At 33.6% G+C, this 21,667-nt stretch overlaps 3 protein-coding genes, 1 long non-coding RNA gene and 4 other non-coding genes across 8 annotated transcripts; 1 reads left to right on the forward strand and 7 right to left on the reverse strand.

Annotated features, from left to right (window-relative positions):
• Positions 1-518: 518 nt before the first annotated feature.
• Positions 519-2,394, reverse strand: LOC111800346 (uncharacterized). The gene is made up of 2 exons (XR_015422176.1): positions 2,137-2,394; positions 519-1,597 (listed from the first exon to the last, which is right to left on the reverse strand). It is a non-coding gene; the product is annotated as an uncharacterized LOC111800346 (long non-coding RNA).
• LOC111801234 (small nucleolar RNA Z122) lies at positions 785-867 on the reverse strand. Its single transcript, XR_002816109.2, has one exon. It is a non-coding gene; the product is annotated as a small nucleolar RNA Z122 (small nucleolar RNA).
• On the reverse strand, positions 1,209-1,294 carry LOC111801231 (small nucleolar RNA Z122). The gene has a single exon (XR_002816106.2). It is a non-coding gene; the product is annotated as a small nucleolar RNA Z122 (small nucleolar RNA).
• Positions 1,495-1,580, reverse strand: LOC111801232 (small nucleolar RNA Z122). The gene has a single exon (XR_002816107.2). It is a non-coding gene; the product is annotated as a small nucleolar RNA Z122 (small nucleolar RNA).
• On the reverse strand, positions 1,689-1,774 carry LOC111801233 (small nucleolar RNA Z122). The gene has a single exon (XR_002816108.1). It is a non-coding gene; the product is annotated as a small nucleolar RNA Z122 (small nucleolar RNA).
• A 4,204-nt stretch (positions 2,395-6,598) lies between the features above and the next one.
• LOC111800587 (pirin-like protein) lies at positions 6,599-8,567 on the forward strand. Its single transcript, XM_023684354.2, has 6 exons — positions 6,599-6,838; positions 6,945-6,994; positions 7,126-7,164; positions 7,530-7,558; positions 7,654-7,820; positions 7,896-8,567. Exons 1-6 carry the CDS (start codon positions 6,630-6,632, stop codon positions 8,377-8,379), a joined length of 978 nt encoding a protein of 325 aa, XP_023540122.2. The 5' UTR covers positions 6,599-6,629; the 3' UTR covers positions 8,380-8,567.
• Positions 8,568-9,776: 1,209 nt separating this feature from the next.
• On the reverse strand, positions 9,777-14,886 carry LOC111801134 (uncharacterized). The gene is made up of 8 exons (XM_023685121.2): positions 14,354-14,886; positions 13,134-13,402; positions 12,917-13,048; positions 12,781-12,846; positions 12,608-12,676; positions 12,476-12,527; positions 11,351-11,689; positions 9,777-10,290 (listed from the first exon to the last, which is right to left on the reverse strand). The coding sequence occupies exons 1-8, from the start codon at positions 14,811-14,813 to the stop codon at positions 9,974-9,976; spliced, it is 1,704 nt and encodes a 567-aa protein (XP_023540889.2). The 5' UTR covers positions 14,814-14,886; the 3' UTR covers positions 9,777-9,973.
• Positions 14,887-18,857: 3,971 nt separating this feature from the next.
• Positions 18,858-21,016, reverse strand: LOC111800905 (phospholipase A1-Ialpha2, chloroplastic). Its single transcript, XM_023684816.2, has 2 exons — positions 20,234-21,016; positions 18,858-19,550 (listed from the first exon to the last, which is right to left on the reverse strand). Exons 1-2 carry the CDS (start codon positions 20,882-20,884, stop codon positions 18,894-18,896), a joined length of 1,308 nt encoding a protein of 435 aa, XP_023540584.2. The 5' UTR covers positions 20,885-21,016; the 3' UTR covers positions 18,858-18,893.
• Between the last annotated feature and the right edge of the window lie 651 nt (positions 21,017-21,667).

Raw genomic sequence — 21,667 nt, forward strand, 5'->3', positions numbered from 1 at the left:
GAGAAGAAAAAATAAATCAAGTACCTTAAATTATTTCTAATTCATTAGATTAGTTAATTGTAGATAATTATAAAGTTATATTATAAATAATATACTTTTAGATTTGTTTATTTTATTTAAGAACCACTCGATTATTATCTTTAAGTACATAAATTTAATAAAATTATATAATTTTTTAATGGTAAATAATTAGACTATTTTATTTTCAAAATCTTTGGAATATATTAAAAGTTAAGGAACAGTTAAAACTAAGTTTTAAAAAAATTACAGAATAAGGGTATAGGTTTAGGGCTAGGACTCGGGTCAAGGTTTAGGCCACATTTTCAATGATGAATGAGGCTGATATGGGTCCATCAAACTAAGTAACACACTCACTCAACCAATAATGAACAATGATGAATATTTAACTTTTATTTTCTTATTCTTAATGCGCATTAAATAATAGAAAACCCTCTAAAAATTATAATTATGATATGCTTGGATTACAAAAATGAATATAACTATGGACACAACAAACAAAAATGAATATATGAAAATTTCATATAGCAGCTGTAGGATCAAAAAATTGGTACAGACAAAGAACCCAATACGAACTATTGGAAGGGAGAAGGAAAAATATAATCAAACAGACTTCAAAATGAGGAATTTCAAAGAAATGAATTTGGATGTCAATGCAAGTGGAGGCATTCCATGAAATGTAGTTTCGTTTGATTAATGGAGCTTGGCCAAGATCTTTGAGGATTTAAGAGAATGACCATCGTCAATTTGAATAAAAGGAACAATATTTGGGATCAGACTGACGTGCAATATAGTTCAGCATAGCATCTACCTCTGTTGAACATTTCAATTTTGTCTTCATTTCCCAAATTTCAACTAGAAAAATAATAATAATAACTAAAACTTAAAAAATTGAGTAGGAGAGTTCGTATTAAAAACTAAGTGAGTCAAGCGAATTTGTATTCGCGCCCAACGAATGCTCAAGTCTCTAGCCCCAACTTGAGAAGAAGGTTTTACAAAACAGGGCAGAGAGATTTTGAAAGAGAATATGAAAGCAAGAGGAAGAGAAATTGAAAGCAACCCTATATGTCATACAAGCAAAAGTCAACCAAAAGGCTTAAGTAGCATATAACTTTTCGGGGTAGGAGGAGCAAAGTAGCTACAAGTCTTAAGATTTAGAAGCTTGGAAACGAGAAATATAACATTAACAACAAGGGATCAGACTGACGTGCAAATAACAAGTTCAGCATAGCAAATGCCTCTGAAAGTATACTGTAGCTTGTCATCATTTCCCAAACCCAATAAAGTAAAATAGTCGCTTGGATGCACAACACATTTCTCATCCCGAAACATAAAAGATTTTGGAGATAAGAAAATAAGAAAACATGAATGGATAAATATCTTTTTCTTTGTGAACGATCAAAAAACAATAAAAGTAGCGAACCAACTACATATCTTGAACATTTAGAAACTTGGAAATGAGAAATACAACACTAATAAGGGATCAGACTGACGTGCAAATAATAAGTTCAGCATAGCAGCTGCCTCTGAACGTTTTCTGTAGCTTGTCATCATTTCCCAAACCCGATGAAGTACAACACTAGCATGGATTCACAACACATTTCTCATCACAAAAACATGAACGATTTTGACAGTTAAAAGCTTGAAAATGAAAAATATATCATTTACAACAAGGGATCAGACTGACGTGCAAATAACAAGTTCAGCATAGCAGCTGCCTTTGAAAGTTTTCTGTAGAATGTCATCATTTCCCAAACCCGATAAAGTAAAAAACATGAACAATCTTATGAACCACTAATTGGCCAAGACAAACAGTTACCAAAAAATAATAGAGCCATAAAAATTAAAAACACATATTGCTGAATATCGCTACTTCATATATATTCAGAAACCAAGAAGCTAGATCATTGCTTGAACTTTGCAAGCTCGTCAATAAAACCAGAACTTCATAAACATTGCTCATATTCAGTTATGCGATCGTGAAGATCAAAACAGGAACTAAGTAAAAAGTAAATGACTCATAATTAGTTAAACGATCATGCGATAATGCAGATAAACCAAAGAAAGCTTATACCTGACACACAAACAAAGGAAATGCGACCAAGATTAGTGAAGTACCTTCACGGATTCGAACTCAAGCGAAGAAATCCACACATCGCTAACAGCCTGACACTCGAGGAGAAAAAAGCTCAAGAGCTCCACCGGAAATACCTCCGGTACGTTGTTGTAAGTACCATCGCTAGCATTATGAGTATCGTGACTGTGGTTGACATCGGGGTTTCTCTTTGAGCTGGGGGCTTCTTCCTAGGGTTTCGAAGAGAAGCTTCAGAAACCTCGTCTGATTTTTCTAAACCCCCATTGACGTAGCTTGATGGAAGACTTAGGGTTTTAGAAGTGGAATGCATCAACAACTCCTATATAAAGGAAATTTGGATCTTTTTAGTGGGCTTGTAGGAATGGGCTGGAAAGCCCAGTTCAATAGCCCGTAGCCCAAAATCCTGGCCCAAATCAGGCTCACAAGTTTCTTTTTTATTTGGGCCGGCCCATTAGAATTAAGTTAGGTTTTGCATTATTTAATTCAAATTAATATACATAAAAAGATGTCTATTCTATTTATTTATTCATTTAAAAAATAAATATATACTTATAGGGAATGCTTTGTAGCGTGCTCGTTGGCACACTGCTTAATGTCTAGCTCTGATACCATTTGTAACAGTCCAAAGTCACCACTAGTAGATATTGTCTGTTTTGGTAGCCCGTTACGTATTGCCATCAACCTCACGATTTTAGAACGTGACTACTAGAGAGAGGTTTCTACACCCTTAAAAATAATGCTTCGTTTCCCTCTCCAGCCGATATGGGATGTCAAATTAACTAACGGAAAAGAATCTCTTTCCGCTCTCGACTTTTTTTTTTCACAGATTCTTCATCCCATTCAAGGCAGATCTTTAGCTCAACGAGTTAAACGACGAACATCTGTATCCATCTCTTAAATTAAAAAATAAAATAACGAGTATTTTACTATATTCTCTAGCACTTATACATGGAGTTGGTAAGGTTGAAACTCAACCATTCTTTCAATCTCTCCCAAAAGACATTTTTTAAAGATCGAAGCATGGCCTTTCTCCACTTCTAAAGTGTTTGACCTTTTTATTTATTTTTTATTTTTTAATTCTCAAATAATAAAAATCTCAACAAATTCAAACACATTAAGCTCTTCAATTCCCCACTATACCTTATGGTGGAATCACCACCTTTGCTTCTAGAAGTTGACAAACTTATTGGATCCTTACAACAAAAATACCAAATCTTTCTCTTTTCCAACATTTTACTAAAATATATCCTTAAAAAACATCGTGGTATGGTACAACTCTCGAGTATTCATGTATCAATTTTTATGCTTCAATTTCATATTCTCGAGTGGGAATAAATAAGTGGCATATCGAGGAAGTGGGCTTGTTGGGTTAGATTAGATTGGATTATCTGACGTTTTAAGTTTGTTTTAAATGACACTTTGGTCGGTTTGTAATGGGTATCAGCCAATTTTGGTATATAAATTTGCCAGTATTTGAATCGGTTATACTCCGGAGCTACTTCACAAAGATATTGACACAATTTTTTTTATATAAATAAATAAAACCTAAAATTTTGATGTTTTTTTTTTTTAAATAGTAATAAAAATAATACCTAAATTTTTGCATGAAGGAAGTATATTTGAAATGGGCTTTCATGGGCCAGCTTTGCCGCATTAGTTCCTTCATTAATGGGCCGCCCTAATAGCCCATATACATATATATACATATTTTTTGGAAGTATATTACATTATAACAATTTGACTTAACTTTAAATGGTCTTCCTATTATTATTTTTACTTTTATAAAACTATATATCTGATTTAATAATAATAATAATAAATAATAAAAAGGTAGAAAACTCATATTTTCAATGCGATTAATCATTTTTTAATTAAAATTTTATTATAAATCCAATACCGACCTAAATAATTGAATTTTACGATGTCTTAATTATTAATGTAATATATATCGTATAAATAGAATTTTTTAAAATAATTCAAAAAATTTACAAATCGACAATTAAATTTAGTTCAATTAAAAATTTAAAAGTTGTATTGGGACGAGTCGTGAATCCTATTCAGGTTAGTACGGTCACCAATCCCACAAATTCTTAATTTCAAATTTACCCAAAAAAATTCTCGTCCATCCCATGTGCCGCCCTAATTCCAAATACTATTCATTGAATCGAGACAACTTAAAACTAACCATTTTATGTTAAATAATTAATTATTATATGGAAAAAGACAAAAAAGACATTAAAATTAAATAATAATGATTTTTTAATTTTGACAAATTATTTTAGTCTTTGTAAGGCACCCCATTAATTTGGGGAACATGGATGACAACTCGAAACGGCGGCGTTTAGTTCACATCTGGATCTAGACGCCAAATTAGAAGAACAGTTACAAGAACACATTTGACAGTCAAACGTTCAAACTATTATTTTCTTAATATTTTACCCAATTTTTTTTTATTACATTAGTTTTTAAAATATTTACTATAATTTTAAAAATCATTTCCATATCTCATAATAAAATATTATTCTAATGTTTTGTGCACGTTAATTAATCACCAATAATTTAAATATTATATATATATATATATATATATATATATATATGATACGAAATTCTAGAGAATCTCTCATATTAATTAAATAATCTTGTTGCTTTTCACATTTTAGAAAATTTTAAAAATTCCAATTTTCTTTTAAAAAATGTGTGATTTAAAAAAATATATTTTAATAAATTTTTAACAATATGATATTTTCTATAATATCATGGAAAATATAATGTTTTTTTTTTTTTTATGTAATCAGATTATACATCCAATAAACACTCTCGATGAAATTATTAAAATATTTTTACTCTTTTTTTAGTGGTATTTTATTTTACTAAATTATTAATATTACAATTTAATAATTAAAAAAAACATAAAAAAGTCAACGTTTTGATAAGTATAAATATTTATATAAATTGGAACCAAACGCAATGCTTAGGTGTTGGTTTGTCATTTTTTTTCAAATAAATATGGTTTTTTTTTTTGGATATTTATTCGTAATAAATTAACAAAATAAAAAAGGAAATTGCCAACTACAATTCCAAAAATAGACCGAAAAATTGCACGTGTTTTCTAATATCATAATTGCACGTGTTTGCATTTGCATGACCCCTATAGTGGGGTCACTTACTAAGTATTCATCAAAATATTCAAGCCGTGTGCCACATCATTTTTCAGGTAAAGGTAAGGTGCACTTGTACCGAGGGCGAGCGAAAATTTGAAGAAGCGTTATTAATGAGAGAAGTTATGAAACAAGTTGTTAGGTAGTATAGTGAAACAAATAGGTCCATTTCCAATTAGTGGGACAAGTTTCATTAACAAATGTGCCCGTGAATGAAATGGATTCAAGTTTATCTAATCTTATCACAATAGAGTCATATTATTTATAATGTCCATTAAAATTTCGTAATGTAAAGCTACGAATAAGTTGTCGTATTAATGACCAATTTATCCATAATTAACAGGTTAAGATATTATTGTAATGCTGAGTGAAAAAACCATATATCGTATGAATGAGAATAATTTGAGATCCCACATCGATTATAGGGGAGAACGAAACGTTCCTTATAAGGGCGTTGAAACCTCTCTCTGGTAGACACGTTTTAAAATCGTAAGATACGTAATGGGCAAAAGCGGACGATATCTACTAGTGGTGGGCTGAAAGGACTCGTGTTGCTTTCTGGGGTTACTCTTCCCTATTCGATGCACGTTTAGAGAAATAGATAACGTGGAAGCAACGAATATAACGGAATGTCCAGGCCATTAAGTGTCGAATTTGGATTCAAAACTCTGATCCGATTCTAAGTACGAGACGTTACAATTATGAACTTGATCTAAATTGTTAAACATAACGCGTGACGTTGAATTTTGTTTATAACAAAGTTTAATATACATAATATATAGTTTGATAGCGAAAGTCTTTAAAAAGCAAAATTCGTATGGTCCTATCATATCCATTTAAGAAAAGAAAAAAGAAGAAGAAGATTCTCAGTGAATTGACAATTAAATTGCCAGCATGACGTCATCATTACATCATCCTTATTATTATTATTTTTTTATAATTTTATTTATTTAATTTTGGTTAGAGTTTGAAAATATATTTAAAACTCGATAACTAAATAAAACAGAAATCTGTTAAAGGCTATATAGGTAACGGACTAGAGTGGATAATATTAAATTTTATGTGAATTTATAATTAAAAGAAAGAAAAAAAAAATAAAAAAGCTCTACATCATCATGATTCAATGATGACATCATATTTATGATTGGTTCAAAATGAAATAATTAAAAAAAAAAAAAAAAAAAAAAAAAAAAAAAAAAAAAAAGGAAAAAGAATTGTGTCCCCACGTCCTAATTTTCCCACGCTTTCAATCGCTATGCGTCGCCTGTGTGTCAGAACCCCAACAAACCCGCGAATTCATATATAAAGGAAATCCCGAAGCCCCAATCCTCTCATCGCAATTTCTTACTCTGTTTATGAAATCTTCTCTTTCCCTCATTTTCAAACTCCCCGCCATTCTTTCCCCTAGATTTTCGATTATCCCTACCACCGCCATTTCCGCCACCATGTCCACTTCCGATCACTCTTCCCCCGCCTTTGACAGACCTCGCTCCGTCATCAAGAAGGTTCTCGCTAAACTCCAGCACGAAGGCGATGGCGCCGTTGTTCGTCGAGGCATCGGAAGGTCTCTTTCCTTCTTCTTTGTTTTATTATTTTTATTTTTTTATTTTATTACCGGTTCCTCTTCGTCTTTCCGGTGCTGATTTTATTTCTCGTCTCTGTTTTTTCAGGAGCGATTTGAAGAATCTGGATCCATTTCTGATGCTCGATGATTTTTCCGGTAATCGCAATCGCTATCGCTATCTGATTGTGTTGTTTTTCTTTGTTATTGATGAATTCGTTTTTTCTTGTTTGTTTCTTCTTTTACTGATTCTGTCCTTTTGTTTTCTGCTATTGTTTGATTTCTTGCAGTTAGTCCGCCGGCTGGATTCCCCGATCATCCTCACAGAGGTTACTTTCTTTGAATTGAATTTTCGTTGTTGAATAACGGAACTGGTCTATTAATTCAACTTATTTTCTTTTTAATTTGTGGTTCTGCTTCATCAATATAATTTTAAAATGGTTACATTACAAATTTGGTATCTGAAACATAATTCTGATTAATTTTAAAGATAATATTGATTTGATAAAAGTTTCCTAAATAGTTTCGATCATTAATATAGAAACGTTTTTTCGATCATTATATTATATTTTTCTAAATCATACTTAACAAATTTGATTAACATTGAATATGACATCTCATATATTAGAAAACGTCTTTTATTTTCTCAATTTCTGTATTAATTGTTTTTCCTTTTTTTGTTCTTCCCCCCCAGGTTTTGAGACAGTGACTTACATGTTACAGGTAAAATCTATAGTTCTGAGATGAAAAGAAAAGAACAGGGACAAATTTCATTTAATTAATTAATTAATTTGTTGATTTATTTGTGGATTTTTCAGGGAGGAATTACCCATCAGGATTTTGCTGGCCACAAGGGCACGATCAGAACAGGGGATGTACAGTGGATGACAGCAGGAAGAGGTATTATCCATTCTGAAATGCCTGCTGGCGAAGGTCCTCAAAAGGGATTGCAACTTTGGATCAATCTTGCAGCACATGACAAAATGTAACCATTTCCCCCTTCTTTTTGTATTTGTTCGAGAAATTATTCAATGTGACTGACACAATGTATGTGTCACAGGATGGAACCAAAATATCAGGAGATTCTAAGCGACGACATTCCGAGAGCGGAGAACGACGGTGTCGAAGTTAACGTTATAGCAGGAGAGTCCATGGGAGTCCATTCTCCAATCTACACTCAAACGCCAACGATGTACCTCGACTTCACATTGAAACCAAAAGCTCAAGTGCATCAAAGCATCCCAGACACATGGACTTCTTTCGTATACATAATCGACGGGGAAGGGGTATTCGGGTCGTTGAACTCGTCCCGGGTAGCTGCTCACCATGTCCTAGTGTTGGGACCGGGAGATGGGCTTAGTGTATGGAACAAATCTTCAAATCCATTGAGGTTTATTCTTGTAGCAGGGAAGCCACTGAATGAACCAATTGTTCAACATGGACCATTTGTGATGAACTCCCAATCTGAAATTGACCAAGCCATTGAGGACTACCACTATGCCAAAAATGGGTTTGAAATGGCAAAGCATTGGAGATCACAGTGAGGAAAAAGAAAGAAAGCTTCTAGAAGACCCCAAAAGTTGTTGCTGATTGTTCTATATAAGGTCAGGGGTCAGCTTATCTTTGTCAAATTTTATGTTTTTAATTATTTTATTTTATTTTGTTTGCTGCCTTTTGTTTTTGTTCTGTTCTTTTGTTGTTTCTTTTAATATAAAAATTATAATTTAACCTATTTTCTGAAATTGTTGGTGGAAGTAATGTGGTTTATATATATATAAATATATATATATATATATTTCTTCTCAATCATTTTCATTTGTGACCCTCCAACTATAAACCACTTTGTAGAAAAAGGGAAGGAGGGTGAGAGATTTTGCATTTTGGGCAAAGGATTTCAAAATTTCAATCTCCTTTCTCACCCAAATCCCCTATTTTGTCAACTGGCTGGTGGATATCTTCCATTCGTGTCACATTTCATGCCATTATATTAGATTTGATGACGTGTTTTTTACTAAATAGGTGTTCTGTTTAGTAGATTCTGTCCATTTTAGCTTGTTATGTAACGTCGTCAGCCTCATGGTTTCAAGACGTGTTTGAATGACGATGATATGTAACGAGTCAAAGCATGCAATTCCACACACTAACGTGCATTTTAGAAAAATTCTATGGATATCACCCAACATAAAATTGTTTCAAGTAAAACACGCTTAATCGTTGAGCTCCTATAATTGAACCATCGAAAAGGAAGGTGCACCTTGTTGATATCGATAGTAACTTTCAATTCTTTTAAACATTTCTTAACTATCATATCTTGTAAAGTGATGCATCTTCTCATACTCGAATAAAAATTATAATTCTATAGCCGAAAAATGATTACATTTTTGAAGTACGGTATGAAACAAAGAATTATAGTATTGAGATGAGTTCCATCGATGAGAAAGTTGAAATGATCACAGCTCACGTTCAAAGTGAAATAGCTATGAGTTTGGCAAAGTTTCACTTGAAACCAAAATTTTCCTTCTCCCTTTTTTTTTTCTTTTTGGGTCTTTTGAGTTATAATTGATTGAATGAATGGAATTGGGAAATTAATGTAATGAAAATGATAGGAACACAAAATTTTCAAAGCTAGAATCGATTTAGATTCCATTCTCTTTACCCTATTCAACGTGTTTACATTCGTTCGAACTCTTCATTTTTTTTTTAAGTTGAGATTTCTAAATCTTAACCGAAAAAAAACCCTAAACGGATCATTCAACCCTTCCATCCTCCTGTTAAGACCTTAACCGGGGAAAAAAAACAAGAAAATCCTAAATGAATCATTCAAGATACGTTGTGTAAAAAGAAACTGAGTTACGATCAATAACTTTCAATTTTACTGAGTGGTCTGGTGATTCATCCAAGAATATCTGTTCATTCTATTTGCTTCAAATTCAAATAATAATTAATACAAAAGAGTTTCTTGTCTTAATTAAATTCAAAGAAATAATTTCATTTCTATATATGGCAAATGGTCTTTAGATTGAATTGGAAGAGGCTTGAGAGAAACTATAAAGGAAACAAACAGAAAAACAACCAATTTGAATCACCAGACCAACAGAACCAGAAATCACTCAACTCTTGGAGCTTAAGAGATGAACATCACCTTGAACAGCAAGACAAATAGCTCTCCGATTGCTTAGATCCACCGTTGTTGACGAGGCTCACCCGGTTAACGGATAATTCTGCTTTGTAGGTATCCGAGTTTAGGACCTTCCTGCTGACATTGCTGTATATTTCTCGGATCACGATCTCGAATGCCCTTTTAACATTTGTTGAGTCTAGAGCCGACGTTTCCATGAAGAACAACCCTTCGGCCTCTGCTAGACTCGTGCCTTCCTCAATACTCACGTCCCTGATGTTATCCAAGTCACATTTGTTCCCGACTAGCATCCTTGCCACCGTCGTTTCGGAATGAGCTGCATGACGATTTCAATAAGATATCAAAACTGATAGTTTAAAGGAATCAGATAGGCATTAATTCATCAGCAAATGGGTGAAAGAGAGCAACTCTAAGACAGAAACAATTGAACAGAGAAATCAAGCATGTAGCAGCTGACGATAACTTCTTTGGGCTATCCTCTTTGGACTTTCCTTATCGGGCTTCCCCTCAAGGTTTTTAAAATATGTCTGCTAGGGAGAGGTTTCCACGCCCTTATAAAGAATGTTTCGTTCTCTTATCCAATTGATGTGGGACCTCACAACATCAAACTGATCATTTTCCAACCCAATTCGCCCGCCCAAACTCGAAACTAAATCTCGTCTGTAAGCTATGTTATAGGATCAACAAGATGGCTGTGTAAGACTGTCCCACCCAGAGACACCATAACCAAATGAACTCACCCAATATGCGATAACGAATATGGTATCTGAGGATGGTGACAAAACCGACGAAGTTGATCCTCAGACGTAAATTTGCATCAAATTCGTATCTAAATTCGCAACAAAGTTTCACATTACGACTAAAACGAACAAATGCACAAGCTTAGGGATCTAACAGGTGAGGCTATGAGCTTTGTTTCAGCTACAAGGTGAGGCTATGAGCTTCATCAAGTACTTACACTCCCATTAAGAGGACATAACTTTCTTTCTTTCTTACTTGATTTGTAATTTTTCGAAACATTTCATCATTTGGAACTTCAGAGAAATTCGAGCTTGATAATGACAAGAAAACAATGATAAATTAAGCATCAAATTTGGTGCTAATAAGGAATGAGCAAGCAAAATCTGACTGAATTTCATTACATAATCGTCAGTAATTCTACAGAGAAAATAGGATTCAGATCTGAATTATTTCAAAGAATCAAGAATTGCTATCTATTTCATACTATGAAGTTAGTTCAAGTAATTGAACAAAATCAAATCACTACAACAAAATTCCAAAAAGAGAAGAGTCCAGATCTAGACATCTCAACCTAAAAGCCAGAGAAGACCAAGATCAAAAAGAAAAGAGAAGAAAAAGTTGAGGCAGGCACTCACTCTTGAGCTCGTCTAGCCATCGACCGACACTATCGAAAGTGGAGCGGCGGCTGATATCATAAACGATGAGCGCACCGACAGCGCCGCGGTAGTATGCAGAGGTGACGGCGCGGAACCGCTCTTGGCCGGCAGTATCCCAAATCTGAGCCTTAACTTCTTTGCCGTCAATATCCATAACCTGCGTCTGAAATTCAACGCCGATTGTGGCCTTGGAGTGGAGATTGAACTCGTTTCTGGCATAACGAGACAACAAATTGGATTTCCCGACAGCCGAATCTCCGATTATGACGATCTTAAAGAGGTACTCCTCGCCGCCTTCATCATCTGACGACGACATTGCTCAGCCTTCGATTCTACCTCTGCAACTTTTTAGAGAGAGAAAGAAGAGAGAGAGAGAGACAGAGCAATAATGGAATGAAGGATGAAGAAACAGAGCTGGAAGAGAGACACCCTGCGCATATAGTGCTAGTGGGAACGCCCCTTTTATACGGCTTCCAATTTTCCTTCCATTTTATTTTGCATAAATATTAATTACATTTTTTTTTTGTTATATTTAAAAAAAATATATAAATTTTTTAATCAAACCATCAATCAGGTTACTCGTTCGAACTCATAGATACATGAAAACGTCGAAACATAATTAAAACCTTAGTTTTATTTTTAGCCACTCTTCGAGGTTCGACTTCCGATGGGTTTCCTTAGCTAGAAACAGAGTTTCGACTTTTTTAGTAGTATCTGTCTTTCCCAGCTTACTATTGTTGTCGGTTCGCTCGCTCCCAGAAATATAGCCATCGTGACCCTCTCACGTCAAAATCTTATAAATTCAAAGAAAATGGAGCCACCAAGAGCAAACTGTCCCGAGAAGAATAAGTTGTTCTCTCACCGTTCACTAGGGTTAATATAAATCCAAAATTTCTAGCTTCAACGAACCTTCATAAATGACCTAGATTGACTATGAACGACTGCTTCAAATAATGAAAAGAGGGTCAAAGATAGATTTGCAATTATTTTACACGAAAAAAGAAGAATTAAGTTTATTATTCCACTAAATTTTGGGAATTAATTATGTACAAAAAAAAAAAAAAAAAAACATTGTTTTTGCTTTTTCTTACAATTCCAGATGTTACGAGCACTCTTTGCTTCCACACGTGCAATTCTGAACTTCTTTGTTAAGCTTCTGAAAAAAATAAAATAAAATATTACAATCTAAAAATGATCGGGAATATAATTCAATTGATTTACAGATGCTTAGAGTACCTGAATTTGATTTTGAAGACCTTTGATGTGCTGCACTGCTAAGTCCAACATGTCTGAGTAGCTCGTTTGCTGTAATAAAATATGAATAAGATAACGATTTCGATAGTAATCATCGGTCAGCTTAAAAGAGTGAAATGACGTTACAGAAATTTACCCTTAAGTTTGAATTGTACCTTATCCATGTTCGGAACAAGTTCTTGAAGTTTCTTCAATTTTCCACTGATTCTAGTTCTCCTCTCCTGTGCACAAATTTAACTTATTAGGTTAAAATACGTCACACATGCAATACACGTAAAATTCTAAACGGACCCTTTCGGCGATACTGCGAGGATGAGTGGCACAGCCACGTTTGGCTCGGATCTTACAAGGCACGGAGTCTTCCGGGATTTGAAGCAACCTCTCCACAGTTGCCATTTCAAAACTTGTTTGTGGTAGGCTAAACTGAAAGAGTGTAAAAAAGAGGTCGAAAATTTGAATCTCGTATCGTTAAGTTAAATTATCGAAAGCATGTAAAAGGAGTGTATACCTGAGAGTCGAGGCCGGTGAAAAAGTCTCCATCGGAGTGAAGAAGCTTGGATCGTTTGGGATGAGGGGCAGCGAAGGCAATGGAGTTGGAGGTGTCCCAAGAGTCCATGGCAAAGGCTGTGGGGGCAAAGGAATGGGAGCTGCTACCCTCCACAACACTTTCACTCATGGAAGACATTTGAGACACCGAATCCTGCCCACCACTGAAGCTCAGCTGTGACTTTAACCTTCCAATTCCTCCTCCTCCTCCCCTTGTCAATGAAAACCCTCCTGTTTTTTCATGCAATAATACTATATTTATACCCAAAGTTTCGATTTCATCGAGTTGAGTTTGTATGGTAGGATGATGAAAGTTCCACATCGGCTAATTTAAAGAATGATTATGCTCAAAGTGAACAATATCATACCATTGTGGAGAGTCGTGTTCGTCTAACATGTATCAGTTAACTTGAACGACATTTAAATTCACCTTTTTATACGTTTTCGTCTAATGGGTTGTTTCCAAAGAGTATTCTCGTGTGCGTTTAATGAATTTTTTTCATGAATTACTGAATACAAAAAAATTACGGGTTGATAATGATTTGTTATTTTATTTTTGAATTTAAAAGTATTTAATTATAGAAGGGTCCACCGGAATCTAATAAATAATTGATATTAAAAATACTTAGACCAATTTTATTATTAATCATTGAAAAATAAATTTAAAAAATGGGAGAAAAAATTCGAGAATAATTTACCGTATTGGATAATTTCCCTATTAGGAAGAGTAGTGGATTCCATTTTTCTTCCATTATTAAAGATGCTTGAAAACAACTACGACAGTAGCCCACCAAAACTACATGTCGGCTTCCACCCAACTCAAGATCGGGAAATTTATAAATAAAAATTAAAAGTCAAATAAACATCACTGGCACCTCTTGCACGTGACTTATGACGTGGATTTAAATAAAATGCTTTATTATTATTATTTTTTTAAAAATACACCAAAAATATTTATAATTAATCATAAAATTACGATTAATTGATATTACAAAAAAAATAAAGGTATTGATGCGATCGAAGAGGGTAATTAGGTCATTTTGAAAACTCGGCAGTATATTTTCGTAAATTTGGCCAGCTAGTCAACGGCCATTGGCCTCTTGGGAACAAAGCGGTGAAACCACGCGCCGGCGAAGGAAAAACTAAATGAGACAGAGAGAGAGAGAGAGAGAGAGAGATTACCGGTTCCTTCAGCGACGGAGAGATGGCCGAGAAATCCAGCCGGGGAGCTTCTCTGGCGAACCAACGGCGAAGAGGAAGACGATTGACCACCATTGCTATTAAAATCTCTCGCCGTAGAGAAATCCTCAAGCGCCAAATCGTGGAGTCCGTACGACCGTTGCAAGGCAGCCGCCGCTACCGCCGACGATTTCAGATCGTTGGAAGTAGACGACGATTGAACAACCTTCCGAGAGGATTCCACAACGGAAGACTCAGCGGAGGAGAAGAAGTGACCGCCAAACGACGGCGGCGTACGGAGAAACGCATCGGAGTCTGGATGCCGTTTCCCGATCACAGAATCGACCGCCGAATTCAGCAAAGAGCCAGGTGCAGAACCATAGCGAGTGAGACCTCCACCACCGGCGTGGGAGGAGGGCATGGAATTGTGAGAGGAAGAAGAGGAGGAAGTTGATTGGTACATATGGCGGATCTGTATGAACAAATGAAATGAAATTGGAAGAAAATGAGATTGAGATTGAGATTGGGGGAAAAGCGATTTAAAAATAACAGGAAATAACAAAGTACTTTATACCTATAAATATTTAGATTAAATTAAATTAAATTAATATTTAAATAGATGCTTTTGCTTATTGAGGCAGCGCCTAAGGGCTTTGATAACCTTACTTGACGTTGATGTTACCACCCTTCTCTCTCTCTCTCTCTCCTCTCTTCGTAATCTCTTTAATGTTTTTTTCAACCTTTTACATAAAGGCTTCAATAATTGTATGCTCTATAAAGCATATATATATATATATATATATATATTAAATATTAAATATTCATAATAAAAATATATTATATAATTTTAAAAAAAGTATAGGTTTAATTTTTATGTAATTAAGAATAATTAAAAATGATTTTAGAAATGTGGATAACACATGGTTGATTAAGTTGAGCTGCCGGAGGCTCTGAAAAAAGGATGAATTTTGATTCGTTTTCTCTTTCCTATATTTTAACCCCCACTTGTCTAAAGAAATTTAAAAAATAATTAATTTATGCAAATTAAAAAATATATATATTTCAATGGTCCACAAATTTCCAAGTACGGTCTAAGTTATTCAACAATTTTATTCATTTTTAAATTATATTTTAATTGAATTTCGGAATTTTACATAGAGATTCTAAATTCGAAAAACTATTTATTTTTTAATTCAATATTTTCTTAAAGATGAAACCCCAGAAAACAATTTATTCGTTCTTTTAAATCTAATTTATAATTCAATTTTTAAAAAATAAAAATAAAAATAAAAATAAAATAATCATATTAAAAGTTTGCGTATTTAATTTATTGAATAATAAAAGCGTTGTCTTACATGGCGTGCGCTCAATAGTCAGTCGGATTTCAACAACGCAGCCACTTGTTTCTCAGTTTTTTTTTTTTTTTTTTTTTTTTTTTTTAAATTTTAAATTAAATCTAATATTTAGTTTATTTAATTTATTTATTTCTTAATAATATTCAATTTTGATTTATATTTTTTTTTGTATCCCAATTAAACAATATAACAACAAATATTAAATGTTTATTAATTAATTTTAGTTATTTTTTATTTATAATTTTTTTAATATCAATCTATTTTGTTTTATAAATTTGAGATCTCGAGCTTTTAAGTCGATGTGTTGGGTAGATCTAGATGTAAAGACCAAACCCAGGAATGTCGTACATATCTAGAGTTATATGTCATTTCTTTCTTTAAAATTTATATATATTTTTAATTTTATCCATTTTTTATTCATTGAGAATCTTTTAAGATTCTTGGATATGGGATTCCTTTGTTTATTTAATTTAATTTCATTTCAGTGTATAATTACACTATTAACGCTTCAATCAGATTAATCATGGTAGCCAATTAACTCACGAACGGATTGTGTCCAGTTGTAGTAGTACAAATATGGAAGTCTTACGAGAATTATCACTCATTCAGTGAATTTTTACAACTTCGACATAAAGCGTCACAGTAATAGATGAATAATTACTACGAAATTTTTTGTAAGTTTTACGTGACTTTCAGTACATGCATTCGATTAGGAGACAGCTCACTAACAGTATATGGACAAAACCGCTAGTTCCAAAACCGTTAAAAAGAATATCCGTGAACTTTCAAAGTAAGATTAAAAAGTTTGAAAAAAAGTGGTGTTTGGTTGAAAATTAATTGAGGCCCATATAATCTTTGACGAGTTCTGATGCCCACATACACCTCGACAACCTAGGCCCATTTAACCATCTTAATCTCGTATCTTGTCTTAATGAAATGAAAAAATTACTGTTTAATTTGAAAAGAGTGAAAGGAGAGGAACTAAATGCAGTAAAAAAATAGAGATTATCACAAAATTAATTCCAACAGACAAGTGTCTGACATTGTTACAAAACGGTTTGCATGAATTAAGGAGCAAACTAGGTAGGTATATAAGATACATCGTACCTCCCACAAAAACGTAGAAACATAACAAACTCACCTTTATTCAAACTTACCTTAAAAAGCTCAAAACAATTGTAATAATATGGAGTAGATACCATAAATATATACATAATCAATGGTTTCTCATATTTTACGTTTGTTTTATATATATATATATATTTTTAATTATTTTGTTGGATAAAAGTCTCATGTTCGCTCGTTTAATCATGAGTTTATAATAAAAGAATACTATCTCAATTGGTAAGAGGCGATGTATTGTATTGGTTTTTGTGGGATCGCACGGGCCAAAGCGGACAATATCTATTAGTAATGGGTTTGGGCTGTTACATTTTTTTGTTAGCTCAACCGACGTGAAGAACTTAAAATTTAAAGAATTAGTATCGTGCCTCTATTTTAATAGTACTCTTTGATTTACAAGTCTAGTAGTTAAACGTTGAGATATTTGAATGACCTAATATGTAGTAGACATCGACATTAACCGGATAAACACGAGACCTCCTAAAAGCTAAAATTAACCAGATATACAATTAATATTTAAATATTTAAAGGCGTGATGAAATTAACGTGCATGCTTATATACATATATAGTAGGCTCAAATTTAATGGTAACTTTGTTTTTTCTTTTTGTTTTTTGTTTTAAAAAAAAAAATGAATGTTCAAACAAAACATGAATTCGATTATCGCATTGACATGTTTGGTGGCAAGAAATATGCTGACACAATACACGACCAACCAAACACTTTCCTTTTTGTCTGAAATTTCGTCGCTATAAATGTTAACGATGGTCACTCTAAGTTCGATATTTATCTCCTAAAGTTGATGCCTTTTCACAATGAATCTCGGAGCTTTTTAAGCTTCATTGTTTTTGTTGGATTTGTTCTCGTATCTTATAAATGTGTTCGTTGTCGAAAAGAAATATGATACTCACAAATGTTCGTGTTAGTATTGAGAGGTAGATAAGTCTGACTCAAATTATTTGTGGTTAAACTCGAAAAATAAAGTGACAAGAATCCAACACGAATCACGAGACCAAGCCCACGTTCTTTAAATTACAACATCATATTACGAGATAAAACAATTTGACTTTTTTCCGACCAACGAGTATTATTATTCGAAAACAAGTTTCCACGATTTAAAAAGTTGAAAGATATTTTAGATAGTGTTACCAAATCGAATCGGTACCTACTAAAATACTTATTAACCAGCCTGTAGACCTATAATTAGTTTCCAAATACTATGAATTATCATTATAATCCAATATTAAAACAATAGATTCATATGTACCGTGGTTAATTACTCGACGACTGGTCAAAGGTTTGACTCTTGATAAGTAAGGAGAGACTAGGACAAAACTACCATATAACGACAAAAAACAAACGTCTATTTATTAAAGGTTTCTCCCAAATTTATTTTCACATCTCACGAAGAATATTCAACAAACTTAGCCCATAAGACAAAATACATGGGAAAGGGAATATTATTTTCTTATTTATTTATTTTTATGGTAAAATAAATAAATAAATAAATTTCATTGATATTAAAAAATTTTAAATATATTTTATATAAAATATTTTTAGCATGGTAAAAATAATTTATAGGGTTTTATTTTTCTTTTGTATAAACTAAATAAAAAAAAATGTTAATTCAAAAGTTATAATGAACGGGTAAATTAATGTACCTATGGTAAGTTATTGACGTACTGATGGTGCGTTATAATGTACATATTATACCTGGTAAGTTGATAGAAATGTTTTTTTTTTTTTTTTTTTTTTTTTTTTTTTTTTTAATATTCTTCTATTTAAACGTGTTTTTTTTTAATATAAAAATAGTAGATAATTAAATAAACAGAGACTAGATTCATAAGATTCTATCTAGATTCAAACGTGTTTGGTTTGAAATAATTAGGTAAGATCCCACATCTGTGGATGAGGGGAACGAAACATTTCTTATAAGGGTATGGAAACCTCTTTCTGTGAGGCTGATAACGATACCGTTTGCATAAATATTCATTTATTTATTTATAATATATGAGATGAAATTTGCCTTGAAATACAAAATATTCACAAGTTTTGATTATTATATACCTAATTTTGTGATTGACTTAGGCAATTCTCTGGGTTCCTCCATGGAAACATGTTCAAGTTTTGAGCATTGGTACATAGGAACTCCATGGCTTTGTTGATTACAATGATAATTTTTCGTCTCCCGCTGCCATAGCCATCGTCGTCGCGGTCGCTGTTGTCGCTATCGTCGTCGTCTTCCGGGTATCTCAACAAGCTAATATAAGTCTCCAAATCGTGAACCCAAGAAGGGTTTTGCATGTTGAAGAACTCAAGAACCAATTCAACTCCAACGTGTTCATAGCTATTGAACAAAACGCCTGGCATTTTTGTGATCGGGTCGTTCACGTTCACGATTCTCAAAACTTTTACTCCCAATTCTTCGCATCTTTGTTTGAAGTTTAAATTCCCAACTTTTGGACCTCCGAAGGAAAACACTGAAATTGGAACAGCTTCTTTGTTTGTTCTTTTGTTCAATCCTAGCTCAGCTATGTCATATGCTAGAAGAACGCCTAATGCACTTCCCATACTATGCCCTGCCATGGTTATACTCACCTCTTCGTTCTTGTACTTGTTTAATAGCCTCGATACTTCCGAGAGCAGCTGCTCCCGGCAGCTCTCGAGCCCGAATTTCGTGCACTTTTCATTGCACGTGTAGAGCGTTAGAAACCCAGATAGGACCTGAAAAAATTAAGAATATATGTCACTCGATTACTAAATAGTTACAAAAAAATTTAAGCTTTTGGACTAATTGAGTAAAGCGTTAGAAACCCAGATACCTCGAAAATGTAAGAATAAAAGTCACTTGATTACTAAATAGTTACAAAAAAAATTAAGCTTTTGGATTGATTGAGTAAAGCGTTAGAAACCCAGATAGAATACGACTGGAAAAATGTAAGAATATATGTTACTCGATTACTAAATAGTTAAAAAAATTTAAGCGTTTGGGTTGAGTAAAGCGTTAGAAACCCAGATACGACCGGGAAAATGTAAGAATATATGTCAATCGATTCGATCACTAAATACAAAAATTTTTAAGCTTTTGGACTGATTGAGTAAAGCGTTAGAACCCAGATACAATACGATTTGGAAAATGTAAGAATACAAATCACTCGGTTACTAAATAGTTCAAAAAATTTAAGCTTTTGGGTTGATTGAGTAAAGCGTTAGAAACCCAGATACGACCTGGGAAATGTAAAAATATATGTCACTCGATTATTAAATAGTTAAAAAAATTTAAACTTTTGGGTTGATTGAGTAAAGCGTTAGAAACCCAGATAGGACATGACCTGGAAAATATAAGAATGTATGTCATGCGATTACTAATAAAAAATAAAAATTAAGCTTTTGGGTGGATTAAAAACCTTGACATCGGGGCGATAATTGTAACAGTCGAGGTGAGCAGGTGTGAGGGAGCTCATTAGAATCGCAATCCATTCAGGGATCGTTACGGTACCTCGGAAAGTGATAACAATGTCTCGTCGACCGAGTCTCGTAGTCATATAATCGGAGGAGACGGCGACGTAGCCGATCCACCGTCCGCAAGCCGGTGGGGAGTTTTGGATGGGAGGAATATTGATGAAGGGAGGGGTAGCATAGATGTATTTAGACACTTCATAACCGGAATTCTCCAACCCTACTTCCTTAAACAAATTCTTCTTTCCAAATTTGCAAGTTAAATACCGTTTGGAATTTGGATCAAGATCAAAAGCTTTATAACACGCCGCCACAAACTCGCCGTACCGGATAACTTCCCGCCGTAAAAGTGGATGAAGATTAGGTTCCACCAGATCTTCCCAGTTATTGCAGCCGTGAATCTGACGCCACAAGCTTGTCATCCCGGCGTTCTTGTGAACCATGGCGGCGGCGGCGGCGGCGGCGGTAGAAGAAGAAGAAACATTATCGGATCTTTTGGGGAGCGAAACTTGGCCGAAGGAGTGGGGATTGGAGCGAATTGTGTCGGAAAACGTGAAGTGGTTGGGAATTGAATTGAGCTTCAAAGTTGTATGCGCCATGGGAGGGGCTTAAATGGAAACAAAAAGAAGAGGGGAGCGTGAGAACAGTCTGAATTTCTCCGGGGAAGAGAAATATATAGAGGGAAAAAACATGTTTTTTTTTTTTTTTTTTTTTTTTTTTTTTTTTTTTCGGTTCTTGAAATTATTTTATTTGGTAAGATAATTATTTTCTTAAAAAACATTTTATTTAATTATATATAATTTGAACCTTAAATGTTTAAAAAAAAATTGATTAATGTAATCTAGCTAACCGTTCCGTATTTAAAGTGGATTATAATTTTTAAAATCATGAGAACTAATATACATAACTGGACGAAAAGAAAAGGGAGGAAACAAAGAAATGAAGTGGGTGAAGTTGAGTATTTAGTTCGAAGTCGAAGAATTCAATAGTGCACGTGACTATGGATGTATCGTAGATTTTGCAAGTTACGACATGTATTTATGAGTAGTGATATTTTTGGTGTATTTGGTCGTGAAGTGATAAATCCCAAATCTGAGTATTAGAGTTAGACTCTATCGGGTACCAGAATAGACACATGGATGCTGTTGAGGATTGTACATTGGCTAATTTAGAGAATGATCATGAGTAGAAATACATCTCCATTGGTATGAGGCATTTTGGAGATTCGTGATTCCTAGCAGATGCTTATAACGAACGAGAATAGAAATGGGTCACAAATATAAATGACAAAGAGCTACGAAATATGGTGACGACGGAGTTCTTACTACCATAACTACATTACCTACACGAACAGACAAATATCTTTTGGTTGGGACCCACGT

The sequence above is a fragment of the Cucurbita pepo genome, chromosome 8 (assembly GCF_057944985.1).
Source record: "Cucurbita pepo subsp. pepo isolate OVF chromosome 8, ASM5794498v1, whole genome shotgun sequence".
Lineage (NCBI taxonomy): Eukaryota > Viridiplantae > Streptophyta > Magnoliopsida > Cucurbitales > Cucurbitaceae > Cucurbita > Cucurbita pepo.